The sequence below is a fragment of the Athene noctua genome, chromosome 1, assembly GCF_965140245.1.
Source record: "Athene noctua chromosome 1, bAthNoc1.hap1.1, whole genome shotgun sequence".
Taxonomy (NCBI): Eukaryota; Metazoa; Chordata; class Aves; order Strigiformes; family Strigidae; genus Athene; species Athene noctua.
In genome coordinates, this window is record NC_134037.1 from 218,388,556 (window position 1) to 218,410,320 (window position 21,765).

Genomic DNA, 21,765 nt, shown 5'->3' on the forward strand with positions numbered 1-21,765 from the left:
AATCTCTGTTTCCCATTGCACTTGCAGAATCTGAACATTAAATTGAAAAAAAATTCTTAAGATCTTATCAAGATCGATTTAAAAATAATACATATTTGTCTTCTATGCATATTATGGCTTCATAACATAAGTAAAAAAAAACAATTCAGAAGTTTTCAGATGAACTTAGTTGTTATTTGCAAAAATCCGGCATAATCTTTATAAAATGCTAAGTAATAAAAACTTCAGGAGCCAAGTAAATGTCAGTTGCTAAATTCTGACAATGGTTACATTGCACACTCAAGAACAGCATTATTGCTGAAATAGATTCTTTATTTCTGAAACATTCCAAAACAGCAGTATACACAGTTGTAATCAAATATTAAGTCATATGCCATTATAAGAAAGCATTGATTAGTGCAATTGGATTTTGTAAAAGATCTATCAAAAAGATTTATTCGCATTAAAACTCATTTTCCATAAGCAACTGTTAATAAAACATTACAATTTAATTCTTTGTAATAAAGTACTGAAAATCAACTGTAGTTTTAGAGATCACTGTATCTTTGTAAGTGCAATGTGACTTATGCTGCCATTTTAAATACAAAACACTATGACAATAAATTAACAATTGAACAAATGGTGAAAGACCAACAAAACCACGCTGACCCAGCTGGATGGCAATTTCCAGTGAATGCTACTTTTTGTGTGCTTCTGCAACATAAATATACTGCTTTGTATTGCCAATGGTACGATTTGTAAGATATGTTCCTAGCGCTAAAAAAGTACATTACCCCAAAAATATTATTTATGGCACAGAAAAGTTAAATTATCTCTCTGTCATTCAAGGTTCAGGCAAGTTTAAATGAACTTAAGTATACAAAATAAAATGTACTGGAAACACTAGAAAAAAATTCAAGCACATACATAAGTCCCCCCAAATCCAAAATAAAATGCATGATGCCTTTACACTGAATAAATTATCTCAGAATTTCAGTACGGTCAAGCTGCCCAAAAGCATTATCTCCTAGTTCTTTCCAAGGAAATATTCTGGTACTTTGCACATATATACTACTTTCTTCAGTTCCAAATGCCAACACTGCTATTGTTAGTCTGATAAGAGTGCAGCTGTTCATGTAACTGATTAAGTGCAATATTTAGTATTTGCTAAGATGTTCATTTTTTAGAAATGACACTGCATTATGGATGGTTACATATTAAAATCCTGGGGGAAATAATACTGTATGACCCTCCTTTTCCAAATCATTGTTACCCAGCCAGCTGGGTAATGAATCCACATTATTTATTTTCCAGCGTTGATGGGCATCCTTCATCAATAGCAGCCGTCTCTCCAATTCCCATCCCGCATCGTGCTGAGTGACGAAAGTGGCTTTGGAGGCTGAAGAAAACTGTATTAACAGAATGACAAAAAAAGGTAAAGGAAGTCATGTTTCATGTGAAAGATCAAGGTATCAATTAATTTCCTTCTGCACTGACACTGGCTTTGTGGCTTACTTATGACACATTATTGGTATATTTCTGGCTCCATGCTAATACAAATGTAAATATCTATGGTGAAATTAAGGCCACTTCCAGTGAGACCCCATTACTGTTACTGGTCTTAACAGGGCCAAAGTTTTGTAAAAAGGAGTTTGGTGAATAACTGTCATGATGCATGAGACCTCTCTGAATGGGAAGATTTGGCTTTTCAGGCCTAAAGATGATAAAAACCTACTGTCTCACAACGAACAGCAGAGATCTAATGGGGAATATTCTCCAAAAAGCTGTTGTGCTCAGCATGCTCATGAAAAAACAGCACTTTTATAAAAACACTATGCAGGCACTGAAGAATTCTGGCATCTTATCAGTTGAAGAATTCTACTAAGTCCTGCTCCAGACCCTCTTACCCAAGACACGTGATGACGTGTTTCCATCCCACAGCTGAAGTCAAGAGCTGCCAGCCCCAGCACCACCACTCCTGCAGGGAACTTGCTGTCCTCCAGGCCTCCACCCTCACACCTGACCTATGTGTCTCACTCATCAATGAGGACAACTTATAACATGCTTGATGACCATCTTCCAAACCCTCCAAGTACTACTGAGGTAATTGTTTCAAATAAGATTAAAAAAAGGAAAAAAAAATTGTCTGACTGCCAACTCGCTGGTGATGAGGCAGGCTATTTCTAATTTGCCACAACCATATTTTAGTTACACCAGAATTTATTTATACCGCTTGTGGATACACGAATCTCTGACAGCAAGGAGAAAAGCAGTTAATATTTAGTCAAACTGGTTATCTTGGCCATTACAATTTTATTTCACAAATTATCAAAAGCACTCCCTCATCCTGTGTTTGATCCTATGCAGTAAAAACTGAAGTTCCTGAATGCAGGCCCTATATAAAGTGTCTAACAACCTATTTTAAGTACATAAAATGCCAATAACTTGGCTGCCTAACTGTCTGGCCACAGATATGAAGACACAACTTTACTCTGAATGTGCACTTCTCCCTGAACATTAGATTTATTTAAAAAACAAAAGGCCTGTTCTACTTTTTAATCAAGTCATGACTAAAAACATTGTTTAATTTTCCATATACCGAAAGAAGCTAGACTCTTGAACTGATAATCAGAAATTATTTTCAGTTAGATAATCACTTAGAAATGATCAGAGTCATCAAAAGGGACAAAGTCTGCTTCTGACAGCTAAACTCCTTCCAAGAAAATTCCATATGAACTGAAACAGCCCTTATTTTTCACATACATAAATAAAATGAAATGAGGGTCTTAAAAAACTGTAGGCTAAGCTCCAATCTGCCCGTGCTTTTAGAGTTCTATAAACTTGTCATTCCCACAGTGCAAAGACCATCAGTCTTCGCGGATCATTGGTCTGGCTCTATGGCAACATATGATGCTGCTAAGGTACATCTGAAGGTAAGAAGACAGGAACCCAGACTTTCTGGACTATAAATAGCTTTGTTACTGATTTGAATCAGCTTCTAATAAAAACAGTGTTGAGAGTATAGTGTGTGTGTATGTGTCCCGAAACTTCTTATTTTTCTTTAATATTGTCTATTGTATGAAAAGTTACAAAATAGCAAGGGACTGGTCTTCATGGACCAGAAAGTCTCTTTCTCGTATGTTGCTATGAAAGATTTAAGAGCTCTGCAGAAGAACATGAAGTGGAGGAAAGGAAAAAGAAAAGAAGAAAGAAACCCTCTACTATAAAAGAACTCTTAACAGAGAGAGTTCCAGCAGAGAGCAAAGGAGGTTATAACAGAAATCTCATGGTACAGCCTTCATCAAAGGAGAAACCTGACAGCTCTTTATCAAAGTTTCACTGCGGTTGGTCAAAATCTGTTGTCAGTCACATTGGTATAATCCCCAAGTAACTCAACTAAAGAGAGAATGTGAGCAATTGAACTCATTCTGGATCTAGCCAGTATGTAGTTAAAAGTGTAAAAACGGTGAGAGTTTAATAGTGACAGTTCATCCAATAGAAAACCAGGTGGCCACACGGTGGACTCTCACAAGAGGAAGGATGCGTGTGATGGAAATAAATAGTTGGAAGAGTTGACACAAGCTGATAGAAGTTTCTCTTTGAGAAACTTCATCACCTATTAATCACGGAACACACAGATAAGAGTTTAACTGATGGCTGTGATAAAGTGATTAAAACAGTCTCACGGTGTCTTTCCTCAAGCTTATTTTATTGCTTGCCAAAAAATCATTTGGAGATTAAATTCTTTTGGAAAAATGCAAAAAAATGCATCTGCTTAACAGTATAGCTCATTGCAAGAATGTTACACTCCAGGATTCCCTGTTTGGCTATTGTCTCCAAGCTAGAATTGAAAAGATGCTGGTTCAACCCAAGACTGTACTATCCAGGATATTTCCTTCTCACAATGCCGTACTGTCACAAGTTGCATTCTTACAGTCTACTGCCATTTACAACAGGAATGCAACTCTTTCTATGTGAGTACTCTAAGATTGGTTCATCCTGTGACACTGGAAGAGCAGCTGGCACAAGTCTGGAAGAAGGCAAGCCACATATGTTAATGCTATGAGGTTTCCATTTGTTCTGATTTCTTACTGATGGGCGGAAAGCTATTCTTATTTATATGTGATTACATTCTATCAGTTATCATAGTTTACTAGGAACTACCAGCAAGCATTGTCCACCCCTATTTCTGGAAAGAAGTCTTCACCCATTCAGTGACTCAGCACGGGGAGCTAGAAACTCTTCTGTATTATAGCCCAGCTTCATACTGAGGATTAAAAAACCCACAACACAATCTAAACCAAAGCCACCCACATAGGGAAGGAGGTCTGTTTAACTCTTACCTTCGAACTGGCTGTGCAATTTTACTTCTGGGTATGCCACTCCCATTGACGGCCAGCGATGGTCTTGGAAGAGCACTGCGCCCTACAATTCCCTGACTGGCAGTCTTGTTTGGCATTGGGATCCCAGTGTTAGAATATAACTGCAAGTTGTTGGACACTGGAATACTGCTACTACTACTACTACTACTACCACCACCTTGTACGGTTGGGCTTACATAGGCAGTAGCTTTGAGAGGCTGTCTGACAGACACTGGAAAATGTCCCACACTGTGAACTCTGTGTTGAAGCTGTCCTGGTGATGGAACTGTAAAGAGTGGTAGAAAAGGAAGTAACAATTTCAGTATGCAACAGATGAGGCCAGTTAGTAATGCTCATTTTTAGATAGGTCTGAATAGGGATAAACACATCATTATGCAATTTACTTGCTAATTATAAACTGCTGAAAAACCCCTGGATCCAGTATTGTGTCCAGTAACACTGCACTGAACTAAAATACCCTGTTCCATTCCCATCCTGAACAAAAATCCCACCACATTCTCATCCCTTCTCCCTTCAAAGAGGTTTCGTTAGCCATTACAAGCACACTAATTCTACCTATGCAATTAGAGCTTTAAACAGGAGAAATTGCTAAAAGTATAAATTAATTACTGTTAGAACATTTATATTTTTGTAAGGTTGCTTGTAATAACCACATGTTGTTTAAGGAACATCACATTAAAGCATTATAAAACATCAGAGAAGTCTAAGCTTTATGTATAAAACCAATAAAAAGGCTATAAAAAGGTCTTGAATATAACAGCATATTCCAAGGCCAATGTTATGTAAACTGTCATTTTAAATCAATGCTATGGGTTCCAGAAGCTTTATACAGATTTTCTACACAATCCTGCCCTCTGGTGTACATCAGACACACATCTGTCTCGGAGTCCACATATCAAAAGCAAACTCTCAAAAGCCTGAAGCGCATAAACTAACATACCGCATGCAGGCCAATCCTTTTTCAAAGACTTGAAAGAGGACATCTTAAAATCATTTAAAGACACAGGAGAAAATACTGATATGTGATTCCATTAAACAATGCTGGCAATATATTGCTATGGAACTCTTCTCATAACACAGCTCCTTAAATCCCACAGCACAGCCAATTATTAGAAATGCTTTTCAAAAAATTATTTCAGAAAAATCACATTTTATACACACATATATATAAACACAGAGAAATATATATTTCTAAAATAGTAAATAAAATTAAATTCTCAATGCACCACCATGCAAATTCAAGTGGGAACCTGAACAAGACTTCCAGTCTCCTATTCAAACAGGAGAGCAATAAAAAAACAAATCAGCAGTCTAGTATATTTTCCAGAAAAGATGCAATTTAGTAGTTCTGAAGACACTTGTAAATTCTGCTTAAATTTGAAAGAAAACACCCACAGAAAACAGTTTTGCCTTCTCCCTCCAAAATTTCACAGGATATGGGAGGCAGAAGTTAAATCCTTTCTCCTGCCTGTGTCCAGTGAAATCCACTTACTCCATTTCCTCTCAGAGTACTTCATTCACTGTGCTAGAAAACATGAGTTTGGATCTTGACCTGTCTTGTTCATGTTCTACATTAACAATGGAACATCCATCCCCCCCATCAAGAATTCACCTAAATTTAACTTATTAGAGAGTTATTTTAATTCTCCCACTCAGCAAGTATATTATACTTGAGGATATAGCCCTCAGTTTATCACATCTGCTTGGAAGAAAGTGGCTTAACTTCAGTCACCATGCGTTTAAAATAGTATTTATACAGTGTACCGTAAAACCAGCATTGTATTAATTACCAAGAAAAGCAGTTATCAATTCTAGTATCAAAACTAAAAGTGTAAGCTTATATGAATTAATTGTATTATCAGTGCTTCTGCAATACTACTAACTATTATTTTTAGTTTTAAAGTTGACACAAGATCAATGGGCAAAGAAAAAAAAAAAAAAAGGATGAAACTCAATACTGCATAACAAGATTGGCAGATTTTGTTTTCCAAAAGAGAAGTTTTGAAAATCCTGAGCTATATTAAAATCTGGTGCAAAAGGAATACAGTCTGCTTTTAATTTTTCATGAAGCAGAGGATCAGTGACTGGGACATGTATTTTACCACTCTACCGATTCCTTTCACACAGCCAAAGAACACAGGTACTTACTACATGACTGCATCCTTGAAATCCCATTACTCGCTCCATGCAAATTGGAGTCAAAGCTCTGACTGTTCCTCACAGTGACTGGAGAACTAGCAAAGCCAGCGTTACTGTTAATGGTGGGGGTACTTGGCATCCGAGCGAGGTTAGGCATGCTTCTTCGAAGTTTATCTGAAGCAAAAGAAGATAACATCCACAGTCATGTCAGAATTTTCAAAAAACACAAGTAGCCTCTGAATAAATTCTGTAAGAAATCAAAATTAAGACAAATTACTTCAACACAAAGAAAGGTTTTGCTCTGCAGGAAGAATATTAATACATTATTGACAGCTTACTAATTGAACCCTTCTGACTATAGTAACAACACGATTATTCACAAATAACTTTAAAGACACCAATAAGAATTACATTTTTGGAATCACAAGGATTTAAACACTGAAGTGTCATAAGAAGGATGAGTTTCACATAAGTGTGTAAAGTAGGTCAGATGAATCATGCCCTAAATGTGCCTGTTTCTTTGCGGTGAATACAAAGCAAGGCTGCTGTGACAAAATCAGACACAGGCATCTACACTGTGGGGGTATAAAGACAGGTGAGATGAATCCATCCTAAGTGACTAAAGTCTTGTTTTCGTGTGCCAATGAGATGCAAAATATTCTGTTCAGTACCTAACCTTATTAGCATGTTAAGTTTCTGCAGGTGGCCAAGTGCAAAACCTGCTAAGTCTTGACGCTGTTCAGTTGCTTGGAGCCCTGGACTGGCATCAGGATTTTCAAATCTGGTGGTTCTCCCTCCTACCCCACTCGTGATGACTGATTTGTGGGTATCTTCAGAACAGGCCTGTAAGGCCTTTCACAAAAAGAAAGCTGTAAATGCCCCAAATGGTTCTGGGGCAAGTCCAACAGCTAAGAGGTCAGAAGAGGTCTGCAACCCCACTCACACTAGTTGATTTGGAGACAGAAGCCGAAACCAAGTCTGGCATCTCAAGATGACTTCCCAACCACAACAGCATTAGGTAACCTAGGGTTAAGCTCTTTTGGTCTCTGCTGCTGTGGAGCCAAAAGGAGATAACTCAGTTCTGTATAACCAGAAGAGACTGGCGAGGGCAGAAAGGCACACACTGAATGATGTGGTCTTAATTGCCTCATGTGACATGACAGACTTCAGTAAAGTACCGCTGTGCGGAAATAACAAATAATTCACTGAACTGTCATTAACACCACCACTAACGCTGTGGCCTCCTGGCCAGGTTCTGGAGCACAAGTGTTGGGCCCTGCTGAGGTGGCTATGTTTCTCCTGGTACTGCTGTCACCACTGAGGCCACCAGGTCCTGCCCCTGCCGTAGGTTCCAGCTCCTGGCAGATGTCTGCCTCCAGTACTGCAACAGAAAACAGGGGTATACTTGTTTTCTGACAGGCAGCTAGACTGCTCTCCAATGGCAAGCAGGGCATTTCAGGATTGACATTTTGGATTTATGCACCGGAATGACACATCACACACAGCTTGGAATTGATGTTTTGGTCGACCTCCTAGCTCACACAGAGCAAGTTCAGTCCACAGAAACAATGAATTGACTTAGGAATCTCTGTTTATCAGTCCATATAAATATATAACCTATTTAGCGCCATCATGAGCTCCTTCAATCCTTAAAGCTGCTAACAACTGATGAGTAATAAGAAGTGACAATACAGTTTTATCTACACAAGGTATTAGTAGTCACTAACAGTAACTTCAATATGCGTGATGCCTATGCAACTCCAGCAAACTGTATCGCAGCAAAGCTACAACGCTAGCTGTTATAAAAAAGAACTAGTGCAGAACTCTGCAAATAGTCAAAATATCCTTCTCCTTCAAAGATCCAGCATTTTTAATACCCTCATGTCCTGAGTCCCAATTACTAGTTTCTACCTGCCATTCACACTAGTCCTGTAATGATGAGACCTTCTTCTCTTCCCTCGCAACCAAGGCTGACTTTCAGTTACCATAGATGATGTGACAGAAAACCATTGTTGTCTAGGAAATAGTTTAAATATTCCTGTGAATTAAATACACTACACTTTCATATTTTTGAAATCAAACAGTAGGTATGGGAGGTAAGATAGGGAGGAGTTCAGTGCAGGAAAGGAAAATGCAAGGTTTGAGTTCCTGGAAATTACAGTACAGCCAAATCCTAACAAAGAAGTAGAATCCCTCATCAAAGAGTTAGAGTTGTTGTGCTTCACTGACTCACCACTGACACTGGCAGTGGTACAGCAATGAATATTAGCAAAGAGATTACCACTGTGGTTCAGTCAGGTACTACTAATATCACTGATATAACAGTGATAAAGGTTTTCAGGCTTCCAAAACTGTTCTGGGGATGCAAACAATGGCATCCATACAGCTACTTTATGTCCCTATTTCTGAAATACTCGTGATTTTGCAAACTGGAAAGGGAACTTTCTTCCTATGATGCAATCCTTGGTGCAGAACGGCAGAAAATTCATGAATATGGGATACCTGTAGCTACTGTTAATTTTGGAGCCCTAGCATACCCTTTAAAATCCTAATCCTGAAAGCCTAAATCAATATTACAGCACTTGGCAAAAAAGTTTTGAGCAGCAGGATGGTGGTAGGAAAGATGGGACTGCATAAAATAGCTTTTCTAATACTATCCACATATCACGTTGTATAAGCAGAATTCCTTGGACTCTACAACATGCTCTTTCACTAAGGACTGCATCAGCCACAACAGGCATGATCTGCGCCTTGAATTGTCCAGTGGATGCAGCCACAATAGCAGGAAGGATAGGTACAGAAGTAGCTTGGATTTCCTCCATGTCATGGGTGGCCACATCTTTTGCCTCCTGTTCATTAGTCCCTTCTCCTTCCAGCAGTCTGCTCTGCTGCTGATTCATTCAGTCCTCAGGCAGCAGATTCCTGCTGCACCTGCACATTCTCATCCATCGAGCATCTGTGTTACTTCTTTGATGGGTCCTTGTGTCTGCTGAGATAAATGGCCCTGAAAAGCAATGAAAATAGCAGGTCAGTTTTGTGTTTGGGGAAAACCCAGAAACGTTCATCTTGATGGCATTTTGCAGCTTTCATCTCCTTAGATGATGCATCCTCTTTCATCTCTCTCTTGAAGTTTGTTCTGTCACCTGTTCATCTCCTAAGAACAGTAGAAAGAGTCTTACAGACGTTTTGTTTGTAAATGAAATGCTGGCTCTTGTGAGCTTGATATATGGAAGCAGAAGGTGGGAGTTATGTCATTTTAATATTATTTCAGGCCACTGAGATGTGTCTAGATACAAACTTGCTGAAAATATAGGAGAAGAAAATAAAAATATTTCTCCAAGCTGCTAGTAGCAAACCTTCCCTTTCTAGAGCTCTTTGCTTTCCTAAGACTGATGAGAAAACTGACAGGAGTAGTGAGGGAGTAGAGCTGAGATACATTCCCAGGTGAGAAGTAATTTCCCCAAATAGACCTGTTTATGATGAATGCTGAAATTTGCTAGAGTTTCTGCGGCCTCTTCTGCACTAATGTGGTTCAGTGGCAAGCCTAAAAAGATCATTGGTGTTCAGTTAGTTCTGTTACAAAGATGTGGACATTAACACCACTGAGGAACTCCAAAGGACACCTGCACCTTCTACAGCATCCATAATTATTGTGACCCACTACTTAGTCTCAACTATAACCTAGGCCAAAGCAAATATGATGTCTAAGTAGGATGCAGCCATATAAAGCATCACAGATGTATCTTCTTCTTTCCCCAGCCTTCTTTGAGGTGTAATAGCATGACCTACAGGCATTCTATTATTGAGATATTTGCAAGTGTGAAGAAAATGCAAGGACAGGTCATCCAAGGGAGTTAATAATCAGTTCCTGGTTATTATCACCTTCTCAGAACAGTTCATGCATATACACACATGCTTGTCACTTCATGAGTGTTCTTTGGGTGCCATACATTGCCCTTGTTTCACATATCTGCAGCAGAAAGATACACCAAAAATCACCTACTGCATGTTTACAGTTCTTCCCCTATGTGGCATCCATGCTGAACTGCCTGTTGCCTAAAGTACACGAAAAACTGGGAATTGCAAAATACAGGGTCTTCTGCCCTCAACTGAAAATGTGCATGAAAAGACCACCACATAGCACAGATCATATTCACTAGAGAAATGGGTCAAAAAGCAGGCAAAAGTGTCCTTTATTTTGTCAAACATTGCACAAAATTACAGTAAAGACAGCAGCTTGCCTCTTACCCAGCTGCTTCAGTTCTGATTTCTTCCAGGAAGTTCTTCCCCAGAAGTCATTTCTTCTCTGAAGTCAGCCTGGGATCGGTGGCCCAGCTTCTTTCTGGCAGGACACCAGAACAGGAAGCACCTGCCTTCTGTCTTCTGGTCCCAGCAGCGCTGGTTGCCATCCCTGTTCCACCACCTCTTTGTTTTTTTTCCTTCCCTGACCTAATACTATCACCGGCTGAAGATTAATGTCCATGTAGCATGCAAACAGACCTTGCCCTTGGAGCAAAAGTGCCCCAGAAAAGATGTGCTCTTGGTGGGCTGCCAGATTGGGAGGTCTGTAGGGGTTCTTGGTAAGTATCATCTTCTCTCTCCCAAAACGCCTCATCCAGTGAGGCTCTCCTTGCAAGGAAGGATTAAGTTGCCTCTACAGTGAAGTTTCTTCAAACACATTTATTCGTTCATTGAAATTTATACTCTGCAAGTGTTGTCAATGTTTTATTTGAACAAAAGAACTCAGAAGCCTTGCCAAAAGTGCACTATCGTTAAGGAATGTGAATCAATGAATCATAATTATTAGTGTCTCAGAGAAATCTATACCACCATTTAACCTATGTTTGCAGTTTCTTACACATATTTAAATCCTTCACACAAACCCTGCAAATTCAACTGTCTTGTCTGCATTGTATGCACAAATAAACTGGGGAAAAACCATAAAAAAATCTGTGCTTTTCTATTTTAAACACTATGTTCTATATTATGTAGGTATTCAGAGTTTGTTCTGAAATCCTTACAAACTTGCAGACTCAGTTACCACTTCGCTTTAAGGGATTTCTCTTCCTCATCTTTGAAGGCCTGAGTTCAGTATCTGCATTACACTACTTATGGTTGTAAAATTTATGACATCCCAAATACATCAGGGTCTGATTAAAGGTCTGTGGAATCATCAGTTGATACAACAGATACATCAGTGTGCAAAAACACAAATACAGATTAAGAAATAAAAGCAAGTCTTTCAGTTAAGCGAGAGACACCGTTCTTCATGACTGTCAACACCTACATTTTGCTAATGTTGAACACTTTTATTCATATTTTATTCAGAATTATTACTTCATTTCACCCTGGCTTCACAGGCACGTTTCCCACCACAGATAGTTCCAGCAAATCAAAGATTTTTCCATTATTCTTCTGTGACTTCTCTCCACTTATCACTATTCTCAACATAACTTCAAAAGTGACAAAGTAGGATTTTTTTTTCTCCTTTCTTCAATGAAGTCTGCAACAATTTCCTACAGTGAATTCTTCCTTCCTTATCGAACAAGAGAGGTTATGAGCAGGAAAACACTCTGTACATCAGTAAATCAGTAACAGTCCTTTTCCCACCTCTCCAAATACACAAATCAGTGTTAGTCTATACTAAACTGCTATCTAAACACCAACCTGCTGCCCCTGAAATGCTACTCTTCTGTATCTGCCTGGAGTTTGCTTAAAAAAACCAACCAACCAAAAACCACATTTGCAGCTTTCCAAATGAGACAAGGGTGTTTCAACAGCCATTGATGTTCATAACATTTAGCCTGAGAAAAGTTATTTCCCAGAAATGTACACAATAAAGTAACTTAACTAGTAATTTCTGAAAAAGAAAAGTAATTTTTTTCAAGTGAATGGTATCTGGGGCCTGTTTATGAAGGCATCAACCAAGCTAAAAATCAACATGAAAAGGCAATGGAAAATATACATAAAAATTAACAAGGTTGCCTGCACTACTACTCAATGAAGGATATATTTTATAGCTGCCCCTCCTTACTGCATTGTAATAAACTCCTTTAGCTAGAATAATTTGTCCAAAATACGAAGTTTCCAATTTTCAGGTATTATAAAAATGGACACTTTAAAATGCACAGGAAATAAGGTGTGTCAGGATAAAAGTTTATGAGTAGGTTTATCTCAAAACCTGGAAAGTGGGCCTGAACACAAGATCAATCCCATTTTCAGTATCTTGTGTATCCTGGATTTTGACTATTCTAGTTGATTTCATAGGTCTATAATTCTGTTACATCTGGTTCCAGAAAATCAGAAGTAACAAAGGGCATAAATATTAACATCTATTAAAAAAGAATAAAGTGACCCAACAGAAATAAAAACATATTTTTTTAAAAAGTTAAAATAAAAGAGATAATTTCTGTGTCACAGTAAAAAAGTGTACATTTATGGACAACATAAAACATGAAATGGTGGTATTTCTTATGTGAAAATGACTAAAGTATTCTTGATATTAAGAGTTAGCAACATTTTAAGTTGCTAACCATGAACTTAGAGGACAGGAAGAAAGCTGTAAATACACATCTTTCCACTGTCAACATATTAAAAGTTTTGTTAAGTTATAAAATACATACTAACTAGACAGATTCACTTTAGCTAATCGCAACAGATATTCAAAAGCTATTCACCACCTTAAACACATTTACATATTTACATTTGCACACATCTGCCACTTTATGCTATCATTTACCAGGAGCGTTTCAGTACAGCAAGCTGTTGGGGACTGGCAGTAAACGGGACTGCTACCATTCACTCAGACATGGGTGGGATAAGGTGAGGGAAAGAACCTGAGCCTGAGATTGGGGGCTAGATGGTGTGGAATTTTAAAACAAATGTATGGTATTTTATCTTAAAATAGATGTACAGCAATTTAAAACAGGGCAGAGTGTCAAAATTATAGCAGGAGAAGCACTCTGCTACAATACATTGGCAAGAACAATGTGTGAATTCAAAATTATGGCCTCAGACACAGCTGGAAAACATCTGTGAGTGTATTCTTACCCCAAACACAGGCAGAAGATTACTAGGGTGCCAGAAACCCCAGACAATCTCTCTGCTACCTAAACTGCAGTCCTGTGGATGGAGAACAAGCAGCTCATTGGAAAGAGACTAAAAACCTAGTACACAAGTCAGCACCTATGCACAGGTACCTCATGCCATTTAAGAGACTCTGGGTTGTCTGTGGCAGCTGAACAGGGTGATGGTGAAGCCAAGCAGGGTGCATCAAATTACCTCATATAGCACTACGTGCTTATATGTGGGCAGCTGAACTGGACCCTTCATACATATGCAGGCACCCACATCTCAGCATTTAAATGTAGGCCCTCCTCATCAAGCAGTCAATATTATACTCTTAAAGGAATTATTAAAGCTTTCCAAGTTTATCACACCTTCAATGTATTTGTTACAGTACAGATAGTTAAAGTTAGAATAAGAACCTCAACTAGCATACCATACAAAGCAAACTTCACTAAAAGCAGGTAGGACAGCATCCCTCATACCATTTGTTCCTAAAGGAAAAAAATTGTACTTGAGCTAAACACCTAAGACTAGTTTTGGGGAGACATTGTGTCAAAGTTAAACACAGTTTCTTCACCCCAGAGTGAGTGCCAAAATTCAACAGTTACTTACCACTTACTCTTTTCTTACAGAGAGCTCTGTGAATGATCAGATGAACCAGGGACCAGACTGCTGACTGCACATACAAGAACACAAGTGACCTCTTTGGGGTAAAAGAGTGGAAGAGAGATTTGGGAAGACTGCTGGAATGGCCACAAGCAGCACAGCATGTGCTGTGTGTGATTTTGACTAATTATGGATGATGCTTTCGACATATATTGAAAGCAGTAACTAAACAGTTTAGTCCTTCCATCTATCACAGCCCTCTTTCTCATTTGTCTTGGTAAACTGTAACAGTGTGGAAGACACCATCCATCACACTGAGCTTCAGATAAATTCTTATTTTGCAGTCTACCTCCATTTCAATGTGTAGGAGTTCCTGAAGGACAATGAAACTGCTGCCAAGATGATGAGAAGTGCCGATAAGACAACGCTGTCGTAATACTACTCAGACATACACAATACAGTGAACACTTGACTCCTTGTCTGCCAACAGAATACAGGCAAAGTAAAATGTTTCTCAGCATCAGTATTTGCCGCTTAAGTGTATCAGCGCTACATGACTCAGAGGCTGAAGGTACAGAAGCTGAAGAGATAATTCCTCTCTAAACATAGTGATACTGGCTGTTAGAGGACTGTCTGCCATCCAGCAAGCAGGTAACTGAAGTCCCATGTGTCCATCTGAGCAACACCAAACAGATTATTCAACGCCTCACAGTTCTTGAGAAAAAAGGCAACCAGGTGGTAAAATTGGCGGCCTTTTACATTTACATGCTTCCTAGTTAATCAATTAGTCTAGTGTTTTCAGTGCCCTGTAAGTACTTTCTGAGGTTTCCATATGGGAATCCAATGCTTAATTTCCACTGACATGGAACACAAAAAAAATCATTGGAAAAGCATTTGGTGGCTATATAAAAAGGTCGCAGCATCACATCTTGCCCTTATTCCTGAGTCAAAAACGCCCCATAACCTTCCTTTCTATCTCCCCAACATTTCTGCAAGTCTTTCAGTGGTGTCCCATTCCTGTAACTCACCAGCAAGAAAAATAACATTGAAATTAATATGGCACATATGCTGTATCAACAAACACCCACGTCACTCTGACCTCTCTTAATGTCACTCTTCTTTATATACTGCCACTTGTCGATTATACTTCCATGCCATGTCTTACCTTGAATGCAAGTGCTTTTGGCACCAACCTGTCATGTCTTATTTGTCAGGAAAGCAACTTGCATACCTGTAGTGTTCTATAAATAGCAACTTTGTGTTGTTTTGGACAACACATCTATTTTCGTGCTCTAAGGTGACCTTTAACCTGTAACATTACAAACAAGACCCTGACTGAAAACTGTTTTGAATTAGCTTGGGGAAAAGACTGAAGGAATAGGAAAGTCAGATGCAGTATGAGGAAGAAAACTGTGATCGTAATAAGAAATGAAAGGAAGGCAGTAGCAACAAAGGAGGGAAACTTAAGTCTTGAATAAGCACTGAGAGACAAATCTGCCAGAAACTCTGAAATACTTGTCAAATGCAGTGCAAAAAGCAGCAATTGCTCAGGACAGTTTGGGAGTGACATTATCTCCCACTACTTTTAACAGTCTGCCCTACCAGACCTGGAACAGGAGCAGAGTGTTAACCCCCGTCGTAAGCACTCATCGCAGATTCACAGCATGGCTGTATTAACAGAAAAGTCAAGAATAAGAAAGGGAATTAAAATCGGAAAACCCCATTTTGTATTTTACTGTATCCACGATGGAAACACACAGTCCAAACTTGAAAACCCAATCAGTTCTTTTAACCAACCAAGAGCAAAGATGCTCTTTCCTTTTTTTGCTTTCTTCACTTGTGGTCATCCTTGCAGCACTTTAAACTAGCCTAACGCAACAACTTTCATGACCAGGTCACAGATTACATTTTGTATCAAATTACTTAACAATAACATACTTTGATCATTTGCACAGGCTTAAACTGTTGTCACAATTCACAGACTGATCTAGATGTCATACACTAAACAAAGTTCATTCTATTGACACAATTTGATCTTTAAACTGGCACTGGCACTTTGCACAGAGAAAAGGCCACTTCTTAGAAAAGCATGCAACCCACCTCCATTCACTCTATTTGGTTGCTGCTCTGGAGTTTGGGCTTGAGGAGAGTAGTAGGGCTGCTGATAAGCACTTGAAGGGAAGTGCGGGGAGGTAGGGCTCCTCCTGCAGTCCCGGATACTGGAGAAAGTCTGTGAGTGAGGAATCCCTCTCTGGAAGGGTGAGCAGCGAGTCAGCCGTGGCTGCGGGGGTGGGAGGTGGTCAAACTCTTCCTCGTCTTCAAGACTATAGCGATCATATTCCTGGTCACCACATGTCCCTTTCTTTCCTGCATGCAGAGAGACGCTTGAACTGTGCCTTGACACAGATGCTGAAGTTGAAGCATAATCTTGCCTAAGGCCTGTAAATTCCAAACAGAGGATGATTCAGCTTCTGCTAAGTTGTTAACTCTTAACATGCACTTCAATCTTGAAAACTAAGCAGGTAAGCAGACATAAATTTACAGCAAGATTTGGATTTGCAACATCACCAGGCTGAAGATCTGAGGTAGGATCTAACCTGATCTAGCTTTTGGTGTCTACTTTTCAGGCATCTAAGCCTGAATTATCTTCCTCAGGATCCCTTTTTAATAAGAATTAAAAAAGGCAGTACCTGTGAGATGTATTAGACACCTTTCAACATAAGCTGAATTGCCTTCAGGAGGCACCTATTTCTCTGCCAACAGAAAGACTACATAAGTATTAACTTTTAAACAATTAAAGGAATTAACACTCACTCTATTCAAGTTATTGCTATTAAACTTTTATATTCATACAATGAAAATGCTGACAATGACATTTCCTAAACTTATAACCTATGTAAGTATTTTGGCTCTCTAACTTCCCTGAACCAGAATTAGTTCCTGCTCGCAACCACTGTCACGGACAAGGTTTAGTGGTAACACAGCTGTGTTTTAGACAGGCACGCATCCTTCCACACCCTTCTCAGAACACCAGGTTTTGCAAAACATCCCACTATTAGCACTGCCCCAGAAGAGCATGTTTGCTCCAGGTCAAGTGAGAGGGAATCATCCCCATTCCTCGTACATCCTCCCTTTACCCAGCTGGACAGTAGCCAGGGAAAAATGGGATGTACATCATGTTTCCAGGAGCTGAGTAATCCTGCCAATAGCTGCGCATAACAACTTTCCTAGATTTACAAAAAGCCTTTAGCTTTGACAGATGTCTTTGCCTCATAACGTAAACTTCTTAATATGCTTCCCCCTTCCTCTTTGAGTGGGAGCTTCTATTTGTGGCCATGAAGAGAGCGTGCCTTCGTGCACGTATAATACTACCACTTTCCACAGGATTAAGTGGACAATAACTATCATGTGCTCAAACATTCTGTACCAGCTGCTTCTCCAAGGATGAGATACAAACATTACATCTGACATCAGTTAGAACAAAAAATGGTTTTCCTTCCAGTTTACCAATGACCTGATTCTTTAAAGCACCAAGTACCTGAAGTCTTTTTTGGAACCTCACTCTAAAGGAGACGAGGGCAGTTGTCATTTAAGTAATGCAATCTTTTGTACCTTTGATAGTCTTTCTTTAAAAAAAAAATAAATTCTTATCACTTTCACATAATATCAGAAATTTTCCGAGCTGTGACCACACACATTTGTCAGCTGAGAATTCAGCTATCTTGGTAAGTCTCACACTTGCTAATTTCTATGCTGCACATAACGAGTGCTACCAGATGCTCAGCAAGTTCAACTGCTGACAAGTGATCACTCCAGCCTGCTCAGTCTGGTTGCCGCAGCAGATCGGAGCTCTAATTTTTTTCTTCACGTTTTATTTTTATTTTATTTAATCACTTATTACTTGGCATTTTCCTTCAGCCACCATCTCTGAATTTCTCTTGTCTTTTTCATCTCATCATTTCCTCCTTGATGTCTCACTTGGCACTAGCAAGAAGTGAGAAAGATACTGTACCTACTGAGTGACTTCTAAGTCAAACGTCCTTTACTGATGAATAAAAATATTTTCCAAAAATTATAATCAAGTCAAACTGTAATCTATGTCAAACAAGCTTTTGGGCTCAGATTTGTGCATAACCACTACTCTCAAACCAAAATATGAAATGCCCCAATTCAGGATTTAGGGGAATTAATTTCAAAATTCATCTGACAATTAAGAAAATCAAAGTAGAGGCAAAGAAATCCAGGAGACCTGTTTATTTTTACCTTTCTCATGAAACGTACACACGAGAAAAATGCTTTAGCATCTTCCCTCCACAGAAATAAAATTACTTTAATTAATGAGGTAATACATTATAAATCTTCTAAATCTACATCTACTCAACAAGTATGGAGCTGCCAGTTGGGATTCAGAAAAATATAATCATAAAGTTTTGAACGAATAAGTACCATTAACCTGAACCCAACAACGTGCACACCTTCTTCAAGCAGATGAAGAGTTTTTCCATCTGCCCCTCAAGAGGTGACACTTTTTAAGAAAGAGCCATTTGACTGAGACCAGACTGGAATAGTTTTGACTGTTACGGGAAATCTTCCTCAGACTACTTTGAAAAATGAAAAAAAGACACCTACTCTCCTCCTGTAGACGAGCCATTATCTGAACATCAGTGAGGTCCTGCAGCTTGTATCCCATGGAGATGGAATCATCCTCCAGCTCCGAGGTGCTCAGTTCACTGTCTATTGATGACTGTGGGCTCAAAGGGGAACTTCTAGAAATGTAACCTATGTAAGAAAACATAACTTTTAGTCGGAATACATCTGGCCATCTTTCATTCGTAACTATTTGCCGTTTATGTTACAGTAGCTTCAAATATTTTCTATACAACAGATAAAAATTTTCAGAAGTGTAGTGCAATCCACCAACAATTAGCAAAGGGCTTTGATACTTGTGAGAAGTCGTAAGTGTAGTAGTGGATCATGAATTCCTCTGCTTGTTCCCAAAATAGCATCACATAGCCCAGATAATTAATAATTTACCCAATACAGTTCTGATACTGCTCAGATTAGTTAGCGTAGTCTAAACACATCTGCATTTGAATCCTTCTTATTTATGGGACTGTGGTTCTCACTGCTCTGTTCTGGAAAGCAAGTGTGTACGTGTCACCAACTTCTGCTCAGTGCTCAGATTCCATACCAGAGCCATTTAGCTAAATTTTACGGTTTGTTTTTTTATGAAAATAAAATAAATCAATGACAATAACAATTAAGACTGAACATTATGCAACAACAGAGAAAGCACTACCTCCTGCACAGAGCTACCTTTCGAAGAGGGCTCTGGATTCTTTCTTCCCTGCATGATAGTAAAATATAAACTAAATTGCGGTTAGTTGCATGAGCAAGTTGTTGTCCAACTTTAAAGAAAAATTCTTCAAATAAAACAGTAAATCACTTTCTAATATCCTCTGGACCACCAGAGGCCCACAGCCTACAGGGCGAGAACCGCTGTGACTATGGCTCATCAGCTGTGCTTGTACCACAGATGTGTATGCATCCCCTAGCACCGATCAAAGCAGCCACTTAAAATTAATCCTAAATTCAGCTGTTCTCTAATAATATCTCTAACAGAAAAATACACTCAGAAGATTGCTTTGGAGGGACTGTAAAGGGTAAATGTGTTTGCTTTTTAAAATTTGCAAGTTACAATGGTCCTTGAGGTTTTGCAGAGGTAGTAACAGCTGTGCCCTTCTGGAGCAGCAGTGGGGAGCTAGACAAGATAGCTGGGAGTATTTCAAATAGCATGAGATGCCTTCATTTAGGGACTAAACTACATACCATTGAATAGGGGAGCTAAGACATCTCGTTCACATAGATACCTACACCAGGTGTTCAGTCAGGAGCTGTATCTCATCCATATCCCTAACACGGCTTTCTTCACTGATTTCACGCATTGTAAAGAAAATTATGCATAGATCAGTGTGACACTGATGCTAACTTCCTGCGACCACACCTGCTCCCACCAGCAATAAAACGTTAATGCTTTTTCCCCAGAAGATTGTTTTCTCCATCACCACTGTAGCTTAGGAGAAGTCACAGATATAAATTGACTCCTCATACCTATAGTGAAGAAAGAAAAATGCAACTCTTTGCAATTTAGAGCCCATAGAAAGTTTGTATTTTTCCTAAAACTCCTGCATCCCCTGAAAATCAGTGGCAAACATAAAATAAATCTTGGATGGTAGCAACAATGCCAGCTTGAAAACAGCCATGATTCTGCTGGTTATTTTTATTATAGAGGAATTCTCCCTGCAACTTCATTACAGAGCTGCACAAATGTTTCTGTAGACACAAGGAAGGGGCATAGTGGTGCAGAAATGAGCAGGGAAAGGCAGACAAAGCTGGGGACTGTTTAAGATGACACGGTTGCAACTGTACTCTCAGGTAAACCATTACTGAAATACAGAATCTGTTTACTAGCATAACTCTCCTGTAACATGTTGTGTAATAACCTACACTGCTAGTTAATTGCCAGATTTTAGGTAATTAAAAATAAAATCTCTGAGATGACAGTCTATATACAATCATTCTAACAGTGTACTGCTGTTAAATGCCAGCAAGATTAGATTAAATTAAGCAATTCTGTAAGCACTGTAAATCAATAAAAAGATAAGCATTACCTGTCCGTTCAGGTGTTAGTATTGCTTTACTGGAGGTTTTAGAGAAGCTGGGACTATTAAAGCCATTGGTATATGGGGTGAGTCTCGCAACAGGACTATAGGGAAAAGCCAAGGAGACAGGTGTAGAGAAGAGGTTCCTCCATCGGCTAGCTGTTACAGATGCGAGGAAGGAGGGGGGAAAAAAAAGATTTATCATTATAAATAGAATAGTGCTGTTAGAGAGAAAAATAATCTCATCTTAATCTATTCATTATACACTTTTACTTATGGCAGAAGAAAAACAATGGTCAAAATTCAGCAGTAAAACAGAGGATCAGCACAGCCTTCTACATTTAAAAGTGTGCTCCAAAAAGATTTCTAGCAAATATGTCTTGTTTACCATTTTCTATGTATACACCATTTTGGTATATATTCATCACATACATCGCTGGGTGCCAACATACAAAGTAACGGAGGAAGTAAAAACCACTGCAGTTAATAGAGAAACACAGATTAAATTTATAGTGCTCTTCAAGGACTCGTTCATGGCAATCAATCATCACACAATTGAATTAGCAGTTAAAATTATCAGTTATGGGAGTGCGGAGACACAGCAGTAAAAGACGCTTAACCTTCAAGTGCTAAAAATAACTGTAATCCCATAGCAAGCTTTTAAGATACCATATTTTCCCTTCTCTTTTGACAGCATCAAACTCCTGATTACATAAGTGTGCAAATTTTTTTTTTCCACTCCTTTTGGAGGATCAACCAAATAACACTACAGGGCTTCTCTTTTTCTACATATTGCTTACAATAAGCTTGCAAAGCATTTTGTCTGTTCAGTAACATCACACAGAGCTCAAAGTAGGCAAGAAAGCTAAAGGCTTACTTATTTTACATTTTCTTAGTTCATCCAGTAAGATTTAAATATAACTGTCCTT

General features: G+C 38.8%; 1 protein-coding gene across 1 annotated transcript in view; it reads right to left on the bottom strand.

Annotated features, from left to right (window-relative positions):
• Positions 1–341: 341 nt before the first annotated feature.
• The window catches only part of SLAIN1 (SLAIN motif family member 1), a 53,133-nt gene continuing 31,709 nt past the window's right edge, over positions 342–21,765 (bottom strand). Inside the window, exons 3-8 of the mRNA XM_074911754.1 lie at positions 20,846–20,995; positions 18,804–18,953; positions 16,275–16,613; positions 6,510–6,674; positions 4,323–4,626; positions 342–1,388 (exon numbers count right to left, since the gene is read on the bottom strand). Coding sequence (XP_074767855.1) covers positions 1,313–1,388; positions 4,323–4,626; positions 6,510–6,674; positions 16,275–16,613; positions 18,804–18,953; positions 20,846–20,995 — 1,184 coding nt within the window. The 3' untranslated portion in view covers positions 342–1,312. The remainder of the gene's footprint in view (positions 1,389–4,322; positions 4,627–6,509; positions 6,675–16,274; positions 16,614–18,803; positions 18,954–20,845; positions 20,996–21,765) is intronic.